The sequence below is a fragment of the Vipera berus genome, assembly GCF_964194415.1.
Source record: "Vipera berus genome assembly, chromosome: 2".
NCBI classification, from domain to species: Eukaryota; Metazoa; Chordata; class Lepidosauria; order Squamata; family Viperidae; genus Vipera; species Vipera berus.
This window is the reverse complement of record NC_138203.1, coordinates 37,252,628-37,278,172: the sequence shown is the minus strand read 5'-3', so window position 1 is coordinate 37,278,172 and position 25,545 is coordinate 37,252,628. Positions and strand designations below refer to the sequence as shown.

The following is a 25,545-nucleotide window of genomic DNA, read 5'->3' as shown; positions in this document are numbered from 1 at the left end:
GGAAACAACTAGCACGCATGTGTGGGGGAACCTTTACCTTTACCTTTAACAGAAGCTGTATGTATTATGCATGCCCTTGTACACCTAACATCCTATAATACCCTTTCCATCTGTATCTTTGTATAACATATATCTTGGCCTTCTATTTTCTTGGATCAGTATGTCTTTTATTATCTTTAAATACTTTTGCACTATTAGGGCTCTCATTATCCCAATTCTATTTTATTCTTTTTCCCCTACAATCCTTCTAAATATATATGCTATATATTTTAAGGGCCACTTACACACTGCATAGCAGCCAATCCAGGTTTACACCAAAAATATTAAGCTGGCTTAAATCTCTAGTGGAAAATTGTCATTCCTGAAGCTAGAGCCATTGCTTTTAGGTAACTGCATATTGCATACATCTTCAACCTTTCAGAGCAGCTGTCTATAGAAACAAGAAGGGGTGTTATGTAAAAAAAATAAGTAGACTTAGTATATCGTGCATCTGAAAATCAGTTTGAAATCTAAACAATCCCCTTCAATACAATAAATATTTTAAAATTAGCCAGTAGATGGTGCTGTCTAATCATTACTGTTGTAGGCTAATCAATGTCCTTGATTAAATTATACTAGAAATATACCATTCCTTTGCTGCTCAGTAAAATGTCCGTAGAAATTAACTGTATGTTACCTTGTGCGTTAGGTGAATATTTTCATCTTAATGGTATCTTTTGCTAAATGTGCTAATAGTCAATAAGAAACTGAGAAAGATTTGAAGGACAAGTTGTACAAGTTTTAACAATTTTTCGTTGTTGGACTAATGGTTTGACCAAAATATTTAGCACATAGTCTTAGAATTCTCATTTCCATTATTTCCCACCTTATAAGTATGAAGAACAAATGGACACTTCATTTTTCTGTATAACGTAATAATAAAGATGCTCATATGTCAAGGTCAAATTCTGGAGACTACATGGGCACACCCATATCCCTTTCTTGACAACTATACAAAACATGGTTGCCAGTGCTTACTGTATTTTTCCCCATTTATTGTCTAAATCCAGATGCCAGCAAGTTACAGAAGCATTTAATGCTATTTGAGAGTCCTAACAAGATTACGAAAAGCAGTTTGCAAAATAGAACAAAGTATATTATTACTCGAAACATGAAAAACCAAGACCATAAAATTAAAAGGAACACAATTAAAACATTACATGATATATTTTTTTAAAAAGGAAGAACATATAAATGGAATATTTTCACTGTCAAAATGCAATCGAGGTGGTGTTAAGCTAACAGGAATTTCATAGGTTATTTTTACTGCAAAAATCTGTATGTCTGTCTGCCTGTCTTACATTGAGATTATCATTAACAATTCTGCAAAAACTAAAATACTTATAGATTATATTTTTCTCTATGCAATCTTTAAACTTCTGTTTGTGGGATAATATATCTGTAATATTAATATTAATATAAATAAATAGCATTAATAAATAAATAAATAGCATTAATAAATAAATAGTAATATGAATAAAAGCAATGCTAATTAATACAAACACAACAAATACAAAAGCTAGTCCCAGCATAACTAATCAATTGAAATATAAAATATACAGGAAAACAGAAATTAGATGTACTGGAATACTGCATCCAGCTTTGGTCACCATGATGTAAAAAAGATGTCGAGACTCTAGAAAGAGTACAGAGAAGAGCAACAAAGATGATTGGGGGATTGGAGGCTAAAACATATAGGGAACGGTTGCTGGAATTGGGTATGTGTAGTTTAATGAAGAGAAGGGTGAGGGGTGACATGATAGCAGTGTTCCAATATCTCAGGGGCTGCCACAAAGAAGAGGGAGACAGGCTATTCTCCAGAGCACCTGAGAGCAGGACAAGAAGCAATGGATGGAAACTAGTCAAGGAGAGAAGCAACCTAGAACTAAGGAGAAATTTCCTGACAGTTAGAACAATTAATCAGTGGAACAACCTGCCTCCAGAAGTGGTGAATGCTCCAACACTGGAAGTTTTTAAGAAGAGACTGGACAGCCATTTGTCTGAAATGGTATAGGGTTTCCTGCCTTAGCAGGGGGTTGGACTAGATGACCTCCAAGGTCCCTTCCAAATTATTATTATTATTATTATTATTATTATTATTATTATTATTATTATTATTATTATTATTAATAATAATAATAATAATAATAATAATGTATAATGCCAGATGAACCTCCATCAGAATGGCATCAATAGCCAGACAGCCATTTCCTTTATGATTCCCTACTTAATTTTAGCATATCAAATGGAAATATTAAAATGAAATCTTACAATATTTCTTAAAAGTAAGACAGGAAGGGCAGAGCAATCAGTTCCATAAGCTCATTGTTAAAACCTTATTTTCATATCAGACAATTTTGCATAGCACAGCTTGTTTTAATAGACAATTTAAAATAGGAACTTGGATTGTCTCAGAAATAATGAAAAAATGTAAAAGGTATATTTTATGCAAAATGTGTCTATGCTACCATTCCTAATTAAGAGGCGTGCAGTACCACTTTCTATGACCTCTGAATTAAGTTCAATCCACTATTACATGGAATACAGTATGAAAATCAAAATGTATAAAAACATGGGTCAAAATAGCAAGCTCAGAATCTTGATGATTTTGGAGTATTAATTTATTAATCTATTCTTTGTTCTCCATGCAAACAGCTTAAATACACAGTTAATGTATATTTTAGATCACTGTTAGGCAACAAAATATGGAACTATGGCTATAGGATTATAGATTTTGTTTTCCAAAAATAAGCCCACGCCATGTTCCATACTGCACAGGGGAAAAAATACTGATTTTCTTTATAGTATTATGTGGGGATTACAACTGCATAATGCTAAAACCTCCAAGTTTAACCCTTTGTATTAACATGCATTCCAGCCTTCACTATAAAACTACACTGTAATTTTAAAATCAACAGTAGTCAATATCTAGCTATGCAGGTGCCACCTTCCAAAAGTCGGCAACCAGCATAGCAATTGTGAAGAATTCTGGAAGTTACTGCAAGACCGCACATCTGTAAATTGTACAGGTTGGGAAATATTGTTTTATGCAAATCATTGGACCCCACACATTGCTTTGTCCTTGCATCTTCCTCATTTTTAGCATAAAATGCACCTTTCTTGAGTCTCATTCCTAATTCTCATTGTTCTATCCCACTCTATTATTTCTCATGAGTGCACGATGAAGATTTGGCACTGTTGGAATTATTTTTATTTTTGCTGTCTTGCTTTGAGATTCCCTTGAGATTAAGATGGGAGCCTGTGAAAACATTGGATTATCTAAAAGACAGAAATCCTGGTCTCTCTTACAAAATCATCTAAAGCACAGGTGTCAAACTCGCCGCGTCACGTGACGTGTCACAATGTATCATGACTTTTTTCACATTGCTGGAGCTGGGGTGGGCACGGCCTCCATGTGATGCAACTGGCCCACGGGCTAGCAATTTGACACCCCTTTTCTAAAGAGTAAATAAATATCAACATTACATCATTTCAAATTGTTAAGGTATTACATTACAATTTGATGAGTTGCATGTTTGAAAAGTATTGGTCATAGATAATAAAACTCAGATGAATGTTTTCTGTGGAGGATAATATTGAGATGGTTGCCAAAACAACAGATGTAAGATAAGAATTTCATTTAAAAGTTGCTAAAAAAAGCCTGCTGTTTAAAAATAATAAAAGTGAAAGATTCCTGATACAGGTGGTCCTTGCTTAATAGTTATACATTCAGAAACTCTTGAAAGATCAGGTGGTGTTGAATGAGGAGTCCAAATTATGGTTCCTTGTAATTGTAGCCACCACAGAGTCCCTGCAGCCACATGATCACAACTGAGGTGCTTAGCAACTAGCTCACAATCACAATATTGCAGCATCCTATAGTGACCTGCATTTGTGACCTTCACTGCCAGCATCCAAAAGCAAAATCAATGCAGAAGACAGCAGGAGGTGGCAAATGGCAACCATGTGACATCCTGCTTAATGATAGCATAGGATTTCTTTAACAATGACAATAGGAAGTGCTAGAACTGCTATTGCTAAATAACAAGTCACATGACTTCACACTTTAAGACTGCATTGCTTAGCAATGGAAATTCCAGCATCAACTACTATTGTTAGCTGAGGACTACTTGTACCCACATAAATACGTATATTAAAAAAATTCCTACCCTCAAAATTGCTAATCTTTTAAATTTCTTTTCACAGCTATTTCAGTTTTTTAAAAAAAATAATGAGCTCCAGGACAAATCTATGTTTAATGTCTCTTGAAGATAAGAGCCTACTGTCAACTTTAAAAAATGAGCATGGCTGCGGCCATCTTCCTTATTCATTTTTGGTTGACACATTGAAAGTGGGGAGGGGGAAATTGCCAGGTGCATTGCTAGTCTAAATAAACCTTTGTCCCTGGGAACCAAGGTCATCGGCTGCTCCCAAGACTGCAGGCTGGATGTTTCGTGAGAAGCCCGCCAAGAAAATGTATTGGGAAACGTAGTTGCTTGCATAGCCTTAGGGGTGGGATTTCTTAACTTTGTATTGAGGAATTGTTACATGTGTCTTCAGACTTGGTTTCACTTTTGACATGCCAATCCTTTGTAACTAATAAACATGTTCTTTGAGGAATTTCCAAGCCTTGAAGTTCTGTTTTATTTGTTTTTGTCTGTCGGAACCATGACACCTACCTTGTTTTGCTAAGCAAAAATATAGACTAAAGCCTATTTGGTAGGCCTCTGTACTACTCTGAGCCGGGATGCGATTTTTTTATATTAAGCAATATATTTTAAGTAATTAGAGCAATAGGCTTTCCCCTCTTTAGAGGAAAGCAAAAGCAAATGTCTTATTTTATATACCCCTCTATTTTGAAGACCAAAATTTCTGTTTAGTTTTCAAAATCCCTTTATTGCAGGATTCCAAGGATGTCTGACACAACAGTCCTTTTATGTGCAATCTGTCCACAGTACTCTCAAGCTTGTTTATTTGTTTTATGTAGAGCAACTTTCCTCTACAGCAAGCTTATGCTTTCTCTTTGCCAAGAAAGAAAGAAAGAGAGAGAGAGAGAGAGAGAGAGAGAGAGAGAGAGAGAGAGAGAGAGAGAGAGAGAGAGAGAGAGAGAGAGAGAGAGAGTGAGTAATTTTGGCTTCACATTGGTGTGCTGGAGTCCCATGTTACAAACATGTGAAATGGGTCTACATTGAAAAGGAAGACCCATGACAGCTTTAAGGTGGAACTTGCCTGTTTAGTCGCTGCCAGCAAGCCAGAAGCAAGACACAATCTGGCTGCAGAAGCCGCCCAGTGCATTTAATAAAGCCCTGTATAATAAGAATGAGTTCACCACCATACAAAGTACTAATTATCAGCAGTATTTTCCAGAGGATGTGAATAACTCCCCCTTGTGAGAAAAAGGCCCAAGGCACCACTCTGGGTCACTCTGCTTAATGTGAAATACGAATGGGTCCTTAAGACTGCCATGCTTGTTTGCAAAGGTCCTGAATAGTGAAACAAGTTCAGTAGGAAAAGATTAAAAAACAGTATCTGTTGTTGTGGGTGGGGGTCCCCTCTTTACATAGTTAGGCTTTGATGGTATCAAAGTTGGTAATCAGGAATCCTACTGCATTATTTGAGATTCAGTTTCCCAACAAAGTTTTTGAATGCATTCTAATGATGTCTGAAGAGCTGCACTGATTCATGACACACATATATCATTCTGCTTTTTATGAGGCCTGAGCCACTGGAAACCAACTTCAGTAAAACCTTGGTTAAAAAAAAACATACTTTAGGCTGTGTTTAATCATCACTTATGTACCCCCACCCTTATCCTTGTATGCTCATGTATAGGTGGATTTCTCCTGATTTTGGCATAAATCCAAGTTTCTCAAGCTTTGAAGCATGTTTTTTCCCCCTACCCTTCTAATGAAGCAATAAGAAATTCAGCAAGAAAAAGGTAGCAACTCATTAGGTTGCTTGTAAATCTGAAGACCCTATGTATTTAGATGTAATAGAAACTCATAATTTTAACAGCACTTTTAATGGCCTGTTTTTAAATTAGAATTTAGGCTATATCCATAGCCTCAAATGAATCAGCTGAAACATCAATGTTTTTTTCTCATTGTCTGCAATACTAAGATTTCTATGAAACGTAGTTACAGTTTTCAGGAAAGTTTCTGATGTTGTCTTAAAACCAAATATAGCCATTTAAATTAAACAGTAAACAAATGGTTTACTAAGGTAGCTTCCCAATCTGAGACTTTAAATATAACTAGCTGGCTTGGATTAAAATCAGAATCAGCTTGGATGTTTCTTTTATTAAGAAGCAAGACTTGATTTTATTTCAAAAATGTTTCTTCTGAATATTAGAGGCTGCCCTTCACAACATTACAGAACTCCAGAGAAACAGCCAAGTGGGTTCATACTTGTCTTGTCTAGATAAATTTAAATATTTACCTGCTCTTTGGGTGGCTTACTTAATCTAAAAATATTGAGACATTATTGTGCAAATAGATATAAATAATCTTGTTTCACTCACAAAAAATCAGAGTTATGGCTTGTGGTTACCTCTGAATAACCTAACATTTTTTATCTCCAAAGCTTTGCTAGCAAATGATTCCTATTGCACTTGCTGGGACTATTTTTAGTATGGTGCGGCATATTAAAAATGCATTGCAAACTGCTATTTTTATTTTAATTCTAATACCTTTACAACAACTGATTACTTATTCTGAGAAAATGTAACCTGTAAATTCTAAAAAGGAAGAAATAGATTCTTAAAAGTTATCTAATTCATTGTTTTGTGATCATACTCTAGTCCCATTTTAGATTAAACTTAATTGTGAGGAAAAGGCATGCTGTGTTAGCCATCCCTATTTTGGAGCATTCCAAATGAGTCAGAGCTGTAACTTCTAGAATTCTCTGCAATTTGAAGAGCACTTTATTGAGTCACCAGCAATTATCGGCAGTTTATGTAAGTAAAAGAATTGTAATGATTTTTTTTGTACAAAAACCCGTTGTTGAACTATAGCTTACATTTTATTTAATTAAAATTTAATGACACTAGGTATTATTTCCAGGAACAAATTGTAAGATGAGGGGGGTCTTCCAATCAGGCTTACTGTTAGGGTTAGAATTTCTAATGGAAATATTCTTGGGAATAAAAGCTTTAGCCCAGGTTCACAATTCATGACTTCTCAAGGTATTAAAGAATTGGAATACACGTAGTGACATTCAGAACCCTTACTACTACTGTAGTTCATTTTCATTTAAAAAAGAGCACTATATAGACAAAAATGAAAATGGCTTCTAACTGCATTGGGAAAAGCAATGCATCAAGCCCTCAGTGCTTATTTTTTAACTTGCTATTGTAATTTTCTAAGATCAAATGAAGTTTTTCTGCCTGTCTGAAAAACAGAAGCAATAGAACAAGGTCCATAAAAGGTCATTGAGTTCAGCCACTTTTACACTGTAAAATTGAAAAAAAAAGATGATTCCAGGTGTAAACCTAATACATCAATGTGTTGTGAAGATTAATTAAGATCTAATAATAGTAGTACTAGTTCATTTTGACTCATACAAAGAGTTGTCAAAAGACTGGAAAGAACTATTTACCATATAAAACTACTGACAAATCACTACAAATGACAATGGAGAGAAATTATTTAAAAAGCATGAAAAAGTGGGATCAATCAGAAAAATGTTAGTTGGCAGATAGCCATATCCTTTTGACAAAATGTTTTTTTTTTCTTCTTCAGCTCAAGCTTAAACTAAAATTTAACACCCGAGGTTTGGTACAAGCTTGAACTAACATTTCATTTCCAGGAGTCTGGAAGTTATTGTCATGTGGCTCTTGGCTCCCTAACACAGGATTTATCACATGTTTAACACCGAGTAAATACTAAGTGATCTTCTGAATAAATTACTAAAGAGTGGCAACATACAGTATATTTGAAGGGTTGAGGAACAGCATGGATGGAAAACAAGGTTAATTGAGTCCACAGAATGATGATATACCGGTTAGTAACAAACTCCTTTCTACCACAATCCAAAACAAACTGTGTCTGAGACATAACAAAGCATATTAGTTCCAGTCATAAAATATCCCAGCATATGAGAGAATAAGCCATGCTTGCCTTTTTCATTTTCCACAGTCATCTTCAACAAGTAGCAGCTCTTCAAAAAACATGAATAAAAGAACTTGCTCCCATGAAAAAAGCCAACACAACTCAGCCCAAATTAAAATACATTACTCTTAGATTAATCCAATGTTTCTCAAACTTGGCAACTTTAAGATGTGTGAACTTCAACTGGCTGGGGAATTCTGGGAGCTGAAATCTATACATCTTAACCCTGTGGAAATCAATCAAAACAGTTTTTTTTAAAGTAACTTCTTTTTAAGGCTGCCATATGTGATATGTAGAAGTGAACCATTCTTATAAGCCTGAAACACAAGAACCAGATGTTTCCTTCAATTCTTAATGAGAGAAGGGCAAATATCAAGCACAGTCTTGCAACAATACACATTCAGCTCCTATAAAACATCTGTTTTATGTATGGAAGGGCGTATCCTAAATGGGATAAAAATGAGCCTATATATTAAAATGAAAAAGACTGCTGAATGCATTGAAGTCTTGTTTTCTTCATTTTTACATTTTGTTTTATGTTCTGTAAAGCAAAGTGATGTTTTATTTTAAAGTCTCTGCATTTAAGGTAGTGGTGCAGCTTCATTTATGCAGTTCAAACTATGTATGCCAGAGGTCCCCAACCTTTTGAGCACCAGGGACTGGTTCTGGGGAGTGTGTTTTTTCTGAGGACCGGAGAGGGCGTGGTTTCATGTACTACCCCGCTTTGTGGGTACGGTGGCGGTAGCGCTGGTGGGGCGCTCAGGGAAGGGGCGGTGCTAGCGCCAGCGGGATGCAGCATGAGTGTGGGGGTGAGTGCACGCGCATGTGTGTGTGCATTGGCCAGCTCTTCCCGTGGCCCGGTGGCCAAGCGGCCATGCGGCCCATAGATTGGGGACCCCTGAGGTATGCCATATACCACCTGAGCTGAACTAGAATTTTCTAAAGCAGAATCTGTGCAATACAGCTGTGCTAGGATTACACAATGAATCTCTGCCCCTAGAACTACAGGCCAACAATTTTATTAAACAATGCAGTTTAAGCAGGAGACAACACCATGGGTGGATTTGTTCAAGACTCTCTACTGCTTCATCAGTAAAGTCTTGCCCTGGAAACAACTCTTTATTAAAAGCCCAGAACGTTGCAAAATAGTGTCTCTCTAGAACCTGATTTCATCAGACTGCAAAAGAACGCATTCATGCTAGAGTTTGTGATAGAAAAATGTTGGATTAAAGTTTTTTACTGAAATTGGAACGAATTGTGATATCTTAAGTTCATTTACAGAAGACTGAAGTAAGTGACTGAATGGTCTAAGACATCAATGAAAACATGTTAAAAAATTTTAAAAGAGTTCAGAGAAAGAGCTATTGTTATTATTCTTATTTGACATTATCATAGTCAAAATTGCACCAGGATGCTACATACAGCATCAAGTTTTGATTGGTAGGACAACAGAGACTAGCAAGGTAAAAGAATGCAAAAAACAGATGGACTTAAGCAGACAGCCTTACACGTTCTTGCCCTTTCATTTACCACAGGAATTATATTCCTTTTTTTAGGGGGGGGGGAGCGAACTCCATTTAAATCAACAGAACTTGCACAGTTTAAGAGAAATACATTCAGCTAGATATTAAAGAAGAAAAAAATTGAAATAACAGAATGGACCAGGAATGAGGAAGATTTCGCACCCTCAAACCCAAAATGACCTATGTACAATTATTTGACATCATCAATTATAGTAAGAAGAAACAATACTGTTATATCAGATTTGGGTAATATATTACAGCCAGCACTATCACAATCATTACAATATTTGCCAGAAGTGGTCTCTTACCAGCACGCTGCCATCTGTCCAGCGGAAGTCATTCTCATACATCTTATCATTTAGGCCAATCCATTGATAGTCATGTCCTATACCTACAGCAAAAATGTATTTTTAGTAACTTTTTACCATTAAAGTGAATTTTCTGAAGATGAAACTGAAATGAAATCGGCCTCATGATTTCTCTAAAACCTATTTCTATTGTTTCTTGTAGAAGAGTTTATTCTTTCTTCTAAAAGCTGTGAATATTTATAAAAGATATTCTTACTAACAATATTTTAGCTGATCTTCTGTTTTTTCTTCTCTAAATGGCAAGATTGTTTCAAAAAGCAATACACCACCGTTAAATAGAACGTGGTAGCAATTACATGAAAAAGCTTGCTTTGGAAATTTGTTATATTTAAATCTACATCTTCAGCAGATATACAGATGCGTTAATATTTGCAGCTTTGATTTATCTCTTTGCATATATGTATGACAGAAATTCCTTCTATCAATAAAGCATCCACTAGCACAAATAAAAACACATGGATATCTAGGTTGATTTTCATGTTCAGTGCTCAGTAAAAAAAAGCAGCCTTCACAACGCTCCTAGTTTTACAGGTAGTCCTTGACTTATAAAAATTAATTTAGTAACCATTTGAAATTACAATGGCTCTGACAAAAAGTGACTTATGATTGGTCCTCACATTTATGACCAATGTAGCTACTCCATGGTCAGATGATCAAAATTCGTAACCTGCATGTATTTATGATGGGTGTAGAATTCTAAGGTCATGTGATTGCCATTTGTGATCTTTCCACCTGGCTTCTGAGAAGCAAAGTCACTGGGGGGAACTTAACAGCTGCATGATTTGCTTAACAACCATAGGATTCATTTAACAACTGCAGTGATTCACTTAACAAAAAGCTCATAAAATTGGGCATACTCACTTAATGACCACCTTGCTTAGCAGTAGAAATTCTTGTACCATATGGTCGTAAGACAAGGACTACTTGTATTTCCTAATTAATTTGCTGCTCTGCTATGGCATGTACACTGTTCTTTTCAAGCATGTATTTTTCTTGCTAATATCAATCAGTTTCCAGGGGTATGGATACGGCAAACAGCTTGGCAGAAAATCAGCAATTCATAGCTTCTCAAAAGAGAAGTCACACTTGATACTGAGAATAAATACTTGTTTTCTTTTGAGAAAATACTTAGATTGAATATCATCACCAGACACTAACCCAGCTAATGAATACTATTTGCAAACAAAGCTTATGTGCATTAGGTCTTCAGGCAGGATTGTAACAGTCATAAATGCTAGCTATTTGTAAGAGGCTATTTGGCCCCCAAGGGTCAGTATTTTAAAAGTGCCTGAGGATGAAACAGTGTAAGTGGCAAGATCAAAATAAACATTCCATAATGATTTGTCTCACTCTAGTTTTACACTATTTTTTTCCTTCATGAACTAAATTATTCAGGATTCAGAGTATTATTCAGAGTAAAGAATATTCTTTTCAACACCAGCAAATATTGCAACCTCAGCTATTACAGAGCTGGAAATGAGAAGAACAGAACAGCAATCAAGAATAAAATGTCTCAGGAATGAAAATGATAATGAAAATGTTTAGTGTCCTATGAATTATTTATTTTACAGTAATTTACTCCCACTGTACTCCAACAGAAAGCACCTACGGTTTACAAACAGCTGTTCTTCGTGAGACAAGATGCTGGTTAGATGGGCACCCTGCAGGCGGCACTCTCTCTCCGCTGCATCCCACGTCCTGCGATGGGCAAAGTATTTGTAGCACTGCCCTTGAAACTTATGCCATCCATAATCACAGGTCTCAGTGTCTGCAACAAATGAACATAAAATTGTACAGTGAGCTTGCATAGTCAATGACCAGGATTGCCCACTAACCGTGTAAAATTGAAATAAATCAAACAGAAATATCCGATGACAAGTTACATCTAAAGAAATATGAAAACAAATAGTAGCATATACTAATTTTGTAAGGCATGTGTGTCATTTATGTGTTTTATTTAACATCAACATGTATTATTTGATGCCTGGCTTTCAGCAAGACATACTGTAGTATGATGGAAAATAAGAGCATTCTTGAAAAGAAACTTCAGTTCTGGCCTGGAAATTAAAAGGTACTTTGTAGGAGACCATTGTGGTCTGGCAAATCATCCCACCATCTAGAACAGCCTTCTTCAACCTGATGCCCTCCAGATGTATTGGAACAATGGCAATTGAAATTCAGTATATCTGCAGTTTACCAGGTTGAGGAAAACTGGCCTAGAAACTTCAACTGATATATACAAAAGCATGTGGAGAACAAGACGTTTTTAGACAAGTATTGCTATTTCTGGAGCCAAAACTTTAAGCTCTATTTTAGAAGCAGAATGTTTTCCAGATGGAACAGGAAATGGATTGCCTTTTTAACAGAGGCTGCTATTGCAGTGAAATCTGTACAGAAAGCAGAATTCATGTATAGCTTTTTCCCTTTATATCTTCCAAGTGTGTCTCCCTCAATCTCCTGTAGTATAAATTTTTACACAGATGCCATTTGATTTTGTGCATTATTGTTGGGTAGAGTGGAGGGGTACATAATCTAACTGAGCAAAATTTAAGAATATGATCATACAGTGATTTAAATTTTCATTGGTGGGCAGGAACGGAAATAAAACTGCAAGCCTGAAAATTTTCCACACTTAAATTGAAAAGTGCTACTTTAATTCCAATTAAGCAGTATTTTTTACAGTAAGCATCATAAATTATTCTGTCTTAAGCACATAGGATGGAATTAAACTCTCTAAATCAAATCTAGCATTAAGACATCTATCATACTTCCAAATTAATACCAGTAATGACCATAGAAAAACAGATTTTGTGAGAACATAAAAAAAAACCCTGCCAAAGCAACAGTCATACAGATGGAAAAATGTTAAAATATAGGTGTGGCTTTTTTATGTGTGGTTTGTTTAATGAACGTTGATGACTGCATCCTTACATGACAATTGGAAGACTACTATTCTGCTGCCCTAAAAAAAATCGAAAGTAACAAGAATAACTCTAAACAATGGAAATAGTTGCTAAGCATGACCAAAACAGTGTGACTGAAAGAGAAAAAGAAGTGACCGTAAGCAAAATACTGTATGTGGTGCAGCTTTATGTTACAGGATCCAATCTGGGTTGGACACCAGGACCAGAGGTTCAATATTCCAAGCTTTTGGACTTGTGCTGGAGTCCATCCTCAGGGAACTTCTAAAGGCACGGGTTCTTTGGGATGCTCTATGTGTTATATATACATAGAGAATATGCACAGAGCAGTCCAAAGTACACATTCTGGTGAGAGAAGTTCCCTGAGGGTGGGCTCCAGCATAAGTCTGAAAGCTCAGAAGACTAAACCTCTGGTCCCGGTGTACAACACAAATTGGTTCCTGCAACCTTATCTTGGGACATGTATATTTGCCTTCATTCATAAGACATTTTAATATATACAAATACTTATAGAAAGATACTGTATAGTACAAAGTCTGGTGAGTTTTGAATATTTATTGAAAAAAAGAAGAGGATGTTTACCTCTCCTGTAGACATTTATTTATTTATTTATAATGAGACTTGTATGCCGCCCTATCTCCTGAAGGACTCAGGGCGGCTAACAACAATAAAATACGAATAAATACAAATATTAAAAAAGAATTAAATTGTGTCAAAGTCCCACTAAAACCAATAAAAACATTTAAGATCATAATTAAAAACCCCGTTATCATCAGTCCAGGTCGGCCTGTTGGAAAAGATATGTCTTAAGGTCACGGCGAAAGGACCGAAGGTCTGGGACCATCCGGAGCTCCCGGGGGAGTCAATTCCACCAAGAAGGTGCCCCAACAGAGAAGGCCCTCCCCCTGGGGGTCGCCAGCCGACATTGTCTGGCCGACGGCACCCTGAGGAGGCCCTCTCTGTGTGAGTGCACAGGGCAATGGGAAAATGTTCCTGGCAGCAGACGGTCCTGCAAATGCTAAAGTCACAGAACATTTCAAAAGCAAGTCACTGGTACATAATAAAAAAAATGTTGCATTAAATGCAGGAAGTTTCCAGCCAGAGGAGGGGGCAGCCTGTCCTCACAAAACCAAGATTATGAGGTAAGTTGAACTGAGAAACAATGACTAGTCTAAAGCTTTTGTAGCTATGGGGGAACTGTAACTTGTGTCATCACATTCAGTAGTCTAATACAGTGGTTCTCAAACTTTTATTCACCATGGCCCATGGCCATGTACCCCCAAAACTTAACTCAAGATTTAAATAACAAATTTTTTTCAAGCCTTTGCAAATCTCCTGTGATGACATTGCAACCCCCCAGAGGTCTGTAGACTACAGATTGAAAACCACTGGTCTAATACTTTAACCATTATATAGGAATTCCTTATCTTACAACTGGACATTTAACAATTATTCACAGTCATGATGTCCTCATAACAGATGCTTTACAGCCCTCATAAAATGTCATACCAGCCCCGTCACAGGACTGCATATATTGAGTGCTTGGCAACCTGTTTACATTTACATTTTACATGGAATCATTTGATTGCCATTTGAAATCTTCTCTGCTGGCTCCTCAGAAAGTCAATGGGGAGGCCAACAGGGAAGGTTGCTAGCAGAGGGGAAGTTGGATTTGAGGTTGTACACTGTACACTGGAGCTATGGATCTCAAATCTGGTAAAATGCTAGCGAACACCATTGTTCTCAAGATTATAATGACCCATGTGGTCACTTTATGACTGCAACTGGGAGAGCCAGGATTGTAATCATTTTGCAAAGAAGTCACGTTACTTAATGACCACTTATCTCAACAACTGAGATTTTGGGCCCAATAATGGTCATAAATGGATGACTACCTATACCACGCTGGCTTTAAAAATTGTTCATTTGTTTTAAGTACTAAAGAAGTGTCAGCCTAGTTTGCTTTCACTGGTATGTATTCTGGAACTTTAAAAATTACTACACTCACTAGTGTATAGATATTTCAGATAGGAGTACTTAGTTGATCATGAACAGTTAAGTGTTGGATCTGGTTAGTATTTGGATAGGAGGCTACCAGGAAAAGTTGAAAGTTGAAAATCATCTCAGGGAAAAACACTGGTAAAAGTTCTTCTGATCCTCCCTCTCTCTTTGACATAGGCAGGCAAACAAACATGAATCTCTCCAAGAAGTCACTGGGAGTTGAGCTTGACTTTGTGGCTTCAGTCATTTAGAATGTTTCACTAAACCTAGAAGTTATTCCAATGCAGAGAATCATTCTTATCTATGGAAGTTGAGTACAGTATACAAACATCTTTACAAAGACAGCAAATTTTATACCTACAGCATGATTAAATGGCTTTGAGAACCGGACTGCAGCTGAATGGCAGACAGAAGTGTTCTAACAGAGCTATTAGAGAAATGAAGCAGCTGGAAACATTGCAGCATTTCTTTACAAAACTTTACCAGCAGCCAAATACCATAGCAAAGTTTATTTCAATAACTGTCAATATCAGAGTTTATACATGAGTTTTTAAGAACAAGAGTAATCTCAATTTTCCAAGCTGATGACTCTGAGATAAAATATCTTATGCGGCAAAATCTTGTCGCACCTTTAAAAATCAGCATGGCTATCTCCCAACTTTCAAAATTAAGCCTACAGGCAAAGACAGTACTTGCAAATATTTCAAAAAGTAGCTCCTTAAATAAAAAGTATTGCTCTTTAAATGAAGAACAGAACACAAAAAATGAAATGACACTGGTTATCTTTAGATATACTTGAAGATTTGTCTTCTTGCAATTACACCTGTGTAGTTGAACCTAGCAGCTTCAACTCCATATCTGCATTCAATAAATACTACAAACTACAGTAAATCAAATTAAGAAAAACTTACACATACAGACAAAATCAAACTACAGAAGCAAAGTGAAAAAAATGAAATGAGAAAAAAAGACAAGAGAGATTCAAAATTAAACTATATTTTCTGTTCTGGTTAAAAATCCTTGAATAATTTATACAGGGCATACTGCTTTTCTTCAGAGCATGAAGTTACTTTTTCCAAAAACTATTATCTAAAGTCAAGCCCATACATTTAAGCAGTAAAGAAATAATAGTTGTAAGCCAGATTATATGTTCCTTCATTTCTTCTACTATTGGGAATCTTAGTGACATTGTCATTCTTGCCCTGATAGTTTGCACATGTTCCAACAATTACACGCAATGGAAGCACATGCAGAATAAACACGCTTATCAAAATGTCTACTATGCATTTACTGGTAATATCTTTCTCTTTCTATGCCTTTGAAGAATATATTAGGGAAGGGCAAATTTCTAACAGAAGTTCAATCCCTTGACAGAACCCTCTTAAAATTTTCCTAACACAAATAAGAATAAATAAATAAATATTAAAACTGCTATCTGGTGCTCCAATAACTCTCCTTAATACAGAACTCTTTGCCTACTAAAAAACTGGAGATCCCACAATGCATTGCAGCCATCTTTCTCTATGGAGCCATAGCCATTCTAATGCTTTTAAAGGGAATTAGGCAAAGCTATTATAGATATCACTCCCAATAGCTATAATAACCGTACTGCCAGCATTGGGGCAATGTCATTTTTAGAACTAGCTGCCAGAGAGTTTCTATGGTCCACAGGCTGATCACTGCGGAATCACAAGTGTGGGCAGCAACTCTGGCCAGGCCTCTGATCTGATTGAATAATACTGTTTTTAAATGAAAGACAGCTGTTATTTCAGTGAGGTGATTTAACATGTGTTAATAGCATCAGCTACAAATGTCATTCTGACACAAGGGAACTATTCACATTCTGCCATGTGGCACCATTGAAAGCATTTAATGCTAATGTCTTATACTGACTAGAGATAATGGAAAATGTGACACAATCCACATTAAAAAGGCACATTGGGTAAAACTAATATAACCCTTTAGCATCAGCAAATATCTTAAAAGGTATCTATTTCATAGCTACTGACACTGAGGAGTAACTAAGGACTTAAAAGATGAATTGGGATAGAATTGGACAAACAGCAAAAATTGCCAGATAGTATTGCAAATTGGAACACAAACAGGTTTAGGCACGACCAACCACTAATCATGAAGTTTACTGTCACAGATCTACTCTAATAATACAATCATAATTCTTTCTACCAACTTGATTAATAACTATGGATTTGGTCAGCTTCTATTCATGTTAGCATTTATAAAATTTGATACTCTGCATGTTTTTCAAATCTAACAACATGTGGAATTCAATTCCCAGCATTCCCCAGTCAGATGATGTCCACATATCTTAAAGGTACCAAGTTTGAGAAACACTGTTCTAAGTGATAAGGGCTAAATACAGAATTCTATCTTTCTTTGCAGTTAACTACCCACTTTGCTGTATGGACTGAAAGGACAATGTGTTAGGGTCATGATCCAGAAGATATAGACAGGACTGGGATTTTAATTTTGCTTAAGTAGTAGGTGCAAGAGTTTTCTGGAATGTATAAAACTAGTCTTAAGCCTATTTTCAAGATTATACTGTTTAGTGTTTTTTTTTCATTTCAAAATTATAGAAAAATGTTAAATTTGAAGGCACAGCAATAGAATCTGGAGGCCTAACTGGCCAAGTGTGAATATACAGAATCCAGTGCTATTCATACTTAATATCCAATATTACTTGCTGCATTTGATGGGAAAAGTAAAATTTGAAAAATACAATAAATTGCAGAGTGGGTCAGTTCTTTCCAACAGGGAAATGAGGATTAATTAAAGTGCTTTACATAGCATGAATTCTGGAGAACATAGCAGTTCAAGTTGTAAAAAACAAAACAAAAAAAACTCCAGTCATTTTCAACAAACTTCATTGTGCCCTTTCTCTAAAACAGTTATGTTTTACCCTTTTTTATTTTAGGTAATATGATACTGGGATGAATTACATGATATTGGGACTGCTTGGTAAACAATATATCCTTTAAATTCTTTTATGGAATGGAAAAGTTGGTACTTGGTGCCCTTCAGAACTTCCAACTCACAAAGAAAAACTAGATGAAGGAAATTATCCTTATATAGATAGCATAAAGATATTTTCTAGATAACAAACAAGGAAATATACTCACTAAGTATCTCACTTGAACCCCTCAGTCGGTCATTATAAATGGAATTCTTCACTATCTAATAGATCTCAAACACTCCTAATACCCTCTTAGACCAATATCTTAATCCACATCTACACAAGGGATAGTTTCATGCTCTGAATCACAACAAAGTCAGATTACCCAATTCTTCTATTTTTACTAGTTAGGAAAAGTTATTGTTAGTAATTCCCTATTAAGAGCAGAGGTTCTTCAATGAGAGGCTGGAAATCAGAGGGATTTAACATCTTGCCTCAGATTTAAGCAGGATTTTACAGAACTACCGAGGTAAGAAACTGTATTCCAGGAGTCACCTACTCTCTAGAGAAATGGGAAATGGAAAAATATTATCTAAGGTTCGTGCTAAGTTTGATTTCTAGTCAATTGCTAGTCAATGCTTTGTGATCACCAGCATCATTTTTATCTTATATAAGCTTAGTCATTGCATGGTTTTTTTTGTCTTTGTCCAACTTTTTTTTGTGTCCAACTTGGAATCTCTTTGTATCAGAGCTGTTTGTGGTCTGTCACTTCTTTATCTTTTCCTGTATATTTTTCCATTGGAGGTTCTAAGAAGCTTTTTATGATTTTTTTTAAATGGTCCATCCAGTTAAGCCTGACTCTGGGTGACCCAAAATCAAGACTGTGCAGTCTTCTTGGCAGAAGTTTTCAAAGTGACCTGCCAGCACCTCTTTTACAGGGTTGAAGACAGCAACTGGCTTTCATGTCTAAGGCAGCAATCAAACTCACAAGATTTCTGGGTTCTAAATCTGCACTTTAACCACCGCACCAAACTGACTTTCATCTATAATTTTAGAACTTCTATATTTTTAGTTCCTCTGCCGCAGAATGCCTTGCATATGACTATTTAAATACATATTTTTACCTTCTTTCTTTTCATTTTTATTCTAGAAAAAAGCACAATTCTATGTATATCTAATGACACTGACCTAGTTCCTAAAGTGGATGGGGTGATGTTCCTAATAATGCACCTAAATTCACGAGGCCAACCTTTCAACTGTATGACACTGTAGTCATAAAGCAGAATTTAAAGCTATAATGATTTTAAAACTTTTGTGGATCTATTAGGAGATGTATTTTCAAATTAACTGCTAAAAATATTTGTCAACTTATGGTCTTATGTTAAAGAGCTGAATTTAGAATTATGTCTATTATTAATGAGGCTAGTAAAAATTAATTACAATGAATCTAATCCTTTGCTTTAGGTTTAAAAAATAATGCATCACAAAAGTACTCTCAGCCTCATAGACTTTTTTTTCTCAAAAGCACTTTTAAATCCACAGCCTTTCACCCAGTAGGCTTAGGATAAAAGGACAAGCTTGGAACCTGCCAGTATTTATGAAATTATATAATATACTTATATAATTATATATTTATATACTTCATAGGGACGCGGTGGCTCAGTGGGTTAGGATGCTGAGCTTGTCGATCAGAAGGTCGGCAGTTTGGCGGGTCGAATCCCAAGTGCCGTGTAACAGAGTGAGGGCCTGTTACTCGTCCCAGCTTCTGCCAACCTAGCAGTTTGAAAGCATGTAAAAATGCAAGTAGAAAAATAGGGACCACTACGGTGGGAAGGTAACAGCGTTCCATGCACCTTTGGCATCTAGTCATGCCGGCCACATGACCATGGAGACATCCTCGGACAAGTGCTGGCTCTTCGGCTTTGAAACGGAGATGAGCACCGGCCCCTAGAGTTGGAAACGACTAGCACGCATGTGCGGGGGAACCTTTACCTTTTATACTTCATAATTATATAATTATAAATTATATATTTACATAGAATATAGAATATGTAAGTATATACTTATATACTTTATATACAATACAATGATTTCTTCTCTAGTGAGAATAAATCCAGTCACAGTGATATTTCAAAAATAAGATACCATTTTCCTACATCTACAGTTATGAGCAAAGGAACGCAACTTATAGAAGAAGCATTTTCACTCCCTTCTTTTTTGGGCGAACTTTCTTTATTACCTTGGGACAGGACTTGAACCTACGCTGAGAAACTTGTATTTATTCTTAATACCATTTTGACAAAAGGAAATCAGAGAGATATAAGAAATATTTTATAATTGGAGGACTTCAGATTTAGAAGCAAAAGAAACATTGTATTAGTTCAGAAATGTTTTTGCTTTGTTCAGGATTCAATTCAGTGATAAAGTTGTAGAGTAGAACTATCATACTATGTGTACTAATATAGAAATGTCACATCAAAATTTCACAAAGTCTTTTATTAACATCCTGTGAAAATTTAACATGGCATTTGGGTCAAAAAGCATGATTATTTTTATCATCCTTCTTATGTTTAACTTTACATCACATCATGTACAAATTCCATGATGGTGTACAAACTCCATCCCCAAAGATACAAACTCCAGATCTCATTAGGACTTATTACTGTTCGTAACAAAATACAGTATATTACAGCATTTAGTTTAGTGAGTTTTTGTAGTTCATTAAACTAAACGTTGTAACTAAATTACTCTCTTCATCTCTAATTATCAGCAACAATAAAAGTTTGAACACAAGAAGAAAAAATAAAGCTATATAAAGGATGAGTCACTTTTATTTATCCTGTTGTGTGTAGGTGTGAAATCTGATTCCATAAAGGAAGTATTAAATATTTAGAATTAATAATATAATACACAAAGAAATAAAATGCATTCATCCTATACCTGTGGCATATGATTCTTTTTGCCACCTTTCATAGATTATTTGAAAAGAAGGATTGAGTATTTTTCATTGATTATTTCAAAAGTAGGATTGATTAACTACACATTTCAAACTGGTCTCTCACCTTTTTCACAAAGTGCTCCAACATAGCTTGGGAGACAAATACAAGTAAATGTACTGACACCATCAATGCACGTGGCACCATTTCTGCAAGGACTGGATTGACATTCATCGATATCTATTCAAGACAATTACAAATAAATAATAATGTTTTAAAACAACTATTCTCACTTGCACATTGTGTGTGTGTGTATGTGTGTATGCACACACAGACACACACACACATATAATCATTTACATGAAATCCATTAATAAATACTTCTACTTGCATATGTATGTATGTATGTATGTATGTATGTATGTATAGTGGCAAGTAGAAGAATTTATTAATGGATTTCAGGCATCCTAATTTATAAAAAATAATGGGTTTTTTTCAACATTTGACTATACTTCTCACACAGAGAACATTTCTAAATGCAGTAGATCAACCTGCCCTTGTTAAAAATCATCCTTGATCTCTAACCTGCATATTCAGTATACCTGTCACTACCTGTACTGCTGGGAGGGGGGGATATATTGCAGCAATTTCTTTTTGAAAAAGAAAATCTGGGTAATTATTGCTGCAAAGTGTCCAACTTATTCTAACCTGTCAACATGAAACACAGAACTTCTGTAACTTTAATGGCTGTAGGCATTATCATTCATACTGTTTATTTTATCTTTATCTTGCTGCCCATTCAAAATAAATAATGTATGAAGTAATAAGTAACAATTCTTCAAAAGGTAGAAATGCAGGTTATATGGAATAATGAAATAACTGGAAATGAGCTTCAAACCCCATCAGTGTAAGGAAATCTATCATTACTAAAATTGCTTCATGCCTTTGGCTGAACAACTCAGCAAACAAAAAGATCATCTCTTTCATTAATTTAATAAGCATTCTTGTGACTTCAAAAACTCTTTAGTTTTTAATAGATTTTATTAAATAAAGATGATAGAAATTTTTTAAATAGAAATGGAAAACTGGGCATTTTTGAAATATCCTTCCTAATTTGGTACCCCTTTAAATATATTTGATTAAAATTTCAGAACATCTACCTAGAACGTATTTCAATATATCTGCAGAGCACCCGCTGGAGAAGATTATTTTTTTTTAAATAATAAATTTTATCTTTCTGTTTCCAAGGCTCTGCTAAACTGATACTATGTTTGGAAGCAAATTGGGTTATAATAATTGCAGTTATTGATGGCACACATAAACTTGAAATAGGTCAATATTTTTCCGTATAGCACCCATTTATCAAAATAAGACATTAATATAACTATAGTTTGCTTCTCTATTATTTATACCTGATCATAGTCTTTTATTTATTGAAGGAAAAAGGAAAATAGAAACATACAGATAAAATTTCTTACTATGCAACACCGTTATATAGAACATGAATAGCAAAGTATAGCAAATAATGCATGTTTTGTAACCCTAATGATATCCATTTTTAGATATTCCATTTGTAGGTACATGGCTTGCATTCACTGAATGGCTAGATGAATGTCTATCGAATTTATGATGTAAATCTCAGTATTCTCTGAACTTTAATATACATTCTGCATATTAAGCAAAAGTCAAATATTGCAAAAGATTTGTTCTACTTACCTACTTCACACTGATCACCACTGAAACCTGGCATGCAGGTGCAGATATAGAAAGTGTCACGTGGGTAACAAGTGCCCCCATGCAAGCAAGGATTGCTTTTACATAGATCTTGGCCTGTAAAAATGAGTTCATTTATATATATATATATATATATATATATATATATATATATATATATATATATATATATATATATATATATATATATATATATATATATATATATATATATATATCAGTTTATTTGGATCAGTTCTATCTATGCAGAAAACTTTTTTGAATTTATCTCAATTGCTACAATCTGCTAAAGTAACCAATTAAACATTATAAACATGCAAGCAAATATAATTAATTAAGCACAGTATGCAGCAGTAGCAATAAATCATGCTTTCATAATAGGAATGAAACTATACTACATCAGGAAAATTATTTTTAACAATATTTTGTTTTCTTCTAATGGTACTTTGTTTTGATTTTGGCTGCCTTAATATTCTGTTGAGGATTTAGCTGATATGATATGACAATTAATTATAGCCAAAATAGTTAAAACATGTACACAGTGAATGAAACAAGTATTATCTGAACGAAGTTAGTTTATGTGCAATGACTGGGTAGACAGAACAATAATTCTTATAGCATACATTTTGTTTGTTATCTTCTCAGTGTGACTTGTGACCTTGGATAAATGCAACTATTCAGTTCATACTGTTTTAATCAATTTATAAGCACATTCTATTTTTTTTAAAAATATCACTCAGAAGTCAAATCACTTTTTCAATCTATTGTCTTGCCAAATAAAACTTCTAAAGTTTAATTCAGGTTGCTTTTGTATTTTTAAGTGAAGGTTACATATATATAAAACTATCACTTATTACTAGAATGACACCCACATATTAAGTAATTATGTGAATCTGTTGTGTCCGAAAGTAGTACATCAGGCCCAAATTGCAGGTTTTTAAATATAACTACTGAGCAGATATTCTATGCTTTGACTACTTATTTTGTGCAAAACCTTCAATAGAAAACTATGAGAAATCTTCTCAAATCCTTACCATAGGGAAAAACAATTTAAGCTAAATATGGTGGATATCCACAGATAAAAAGTAGGAAAAAAACCCCAAATAAATTCCACATAGTTTAAATCAGAGGTCTCCAACCTTCTGGGCACCAGGGACCGGTTCCGTGGAGAAAGGTTTTTCCATGGATCAGAGAGTGCATGGTTTTGTGTGCTGCTGCATCTCGCAGATGGGGCTTTGCTTGTTTGTGCGGACCAGTTGCTAACAAGCTGCTGGGGACCCCTGGTTAAAATGTCTTACATAGCTAGCTATGCAATTCATGAATCTCTTCTCTATATGAATACTTTATCCATAATAATACTGATTTCACATGTGCAAACTCACTCTGAATCATACTGAATGTGGGCACAATGGAAAAATAATACAATTATTGAAAATTCCAGGAAAGGCAAAGCAGACAAGGGAGAACTGGTATTCACATCTGCTGTCCGGTATGAACTGCTTTCATCTCAAGATCTGGATACAAAAGTGAATTCCACTTTTTCCCATCAAAATGACTACCGTATATACTTGAGTATAAGCCGACTCGAGTATAAGCCGAGACCCCCAATTTCACCCCCAGAAACTGGAAAAAGTTATTGACTCGAGTATAAGCCGATCCGCCGTTCTGCAAGCCTCTGCCGCCAGCAGAGGCTCGATCCGCCATTTTGCAAGCCTGAATACACAGGAATACCCTGTGTGGCCGCGGCTCTCGGGGAAGCCCTGGCTGTCCGCTTCCTCGCTCCACGCTGCCATTCGGGGCCCGCGCGTTCCCCGGGCAAATCACGGCGCCCAGCAGGCGAGGAAACACGCCCGCTCCAGTCGCCCCCCCCTTCCCTCAGGAGACGCGAAGCAAGTGACCGCCCGGAGCTTACCGAGGACTTGCGCGCGGCCGAGGCTTCGGTGCTTCCAGGATCGCGCGCACCTCTCCCAAGCCGCCGCCGTCTGGAGACCTGCCGAAGTTTGGGGAGGTTTGGGGAGGTGCGCGCGCACCTCCCCAAACCTTCCCAAACGTCGGCAGGTCTCCGGACCTCCGCGCCCTGCCTGCCTGCTTCTTTCCGCTGCGGAAAGAAGCAGGCAGGCAGGGCGCGGAGGTCCGGAGACCTGCCGACGTTTGGGGAGGTGCGCGCGCACCTCCCCAAACCTCCCCAAACGTCGGCAGGTCTCCGGACTTCCGCGCCCTGCCTGCCTGCTTCTTTCCGCTGCGGAAAGAAGCAGGCAGGCAGGGCGCGGAGGTCCGGAGACCTGCCGACGTTTGGGGAGGTTTGGGGAGTGGAAAGAAGCAAGCAGGCAGGGCGCAGAGGTCCGGAGAACTGCCGACGTTTGGGGAGGTTTGGGCACCTCCCCAAACCTCCCCAAACGTCGGCAGGTCTCCGGACCTCCGCGCCCTGCCTGCCTGCTTCTTTCCGCTGCGGAAAGAAGCAGGCAGGCAGGGCGCGGAGGTCCGGAGACCTGCCGACGTTTGGGGAGGTTTGGGGAGGCGCGCACCTCCCCAAACCTCCCCAAACGTCGGCAGGTCTCCGGACGGCGGTGGCTTGGGAGAGGTGCGCGCGATCCCGGAAGCACCAAAGCCTCGGCCGCGCACAAGTCCTCGGTAAGTTTTTTTGTTGACTGGAGTATAAGCCGAAGTGGAATTTTTCAGCCCAAAAAGTGGGCTGAAAAATTCGGCTTATACTCAAGTATATACGGTATTTCTCTTTCGTATTTAGCCACATATAGATTGCTGCATCTCTTAATATCACTACAATTCAGTGAATTTCAAAAATCTGCTAACATTATTGTATTAGTAATCATTTTTTCTATTCCAAAATATTGACAAATATTTCACATTTAAATCATGCAATATCTTTTCCTTCATGCACAAATGTACCAGGTGAACTAGACAACTAGTTCTAACTATCATAATAGATACTGCTGTCACCATTCCGATGATTATCCAGTTCACATACTACAGTTGTTCATATAAT

At 36.4% G+C, this 25,545-nt stretch overlaps 1 protein-coding gene across 1 annotated transcript in view; it reads right to left on the bottom strand.

Annotated features, from left to right (window-relative positions):
* Positions 1–25,545, bottom strand: part of VCAN (versican) — a gene marked incomplete at its 5' end in the record, with an annotated part of 83,469 nt that overhangs the window by 10,491 nt on the left and 47,433 nt on the right. Inside the window, 4 exons of the mRNA XM_081321118.1 lie at positions 9,979–10,061; positions 11,648–11,806; positions 20,934–21,047; positions 22,524–22,637. Of these exons, the coding sequence (XP_081177244.1) occupies positions 9,979–10,061; positions 11,648–11,806; positions 20,934–21,047; positions 22,524–22,637 (470 nt within the window). The remainder of the gene's footprint in view (positions 1–9,978; positions 10,062–11,647; positions 11,807–20,933; positions 21,048–22,523; positions 22,638–25,545) is intronic.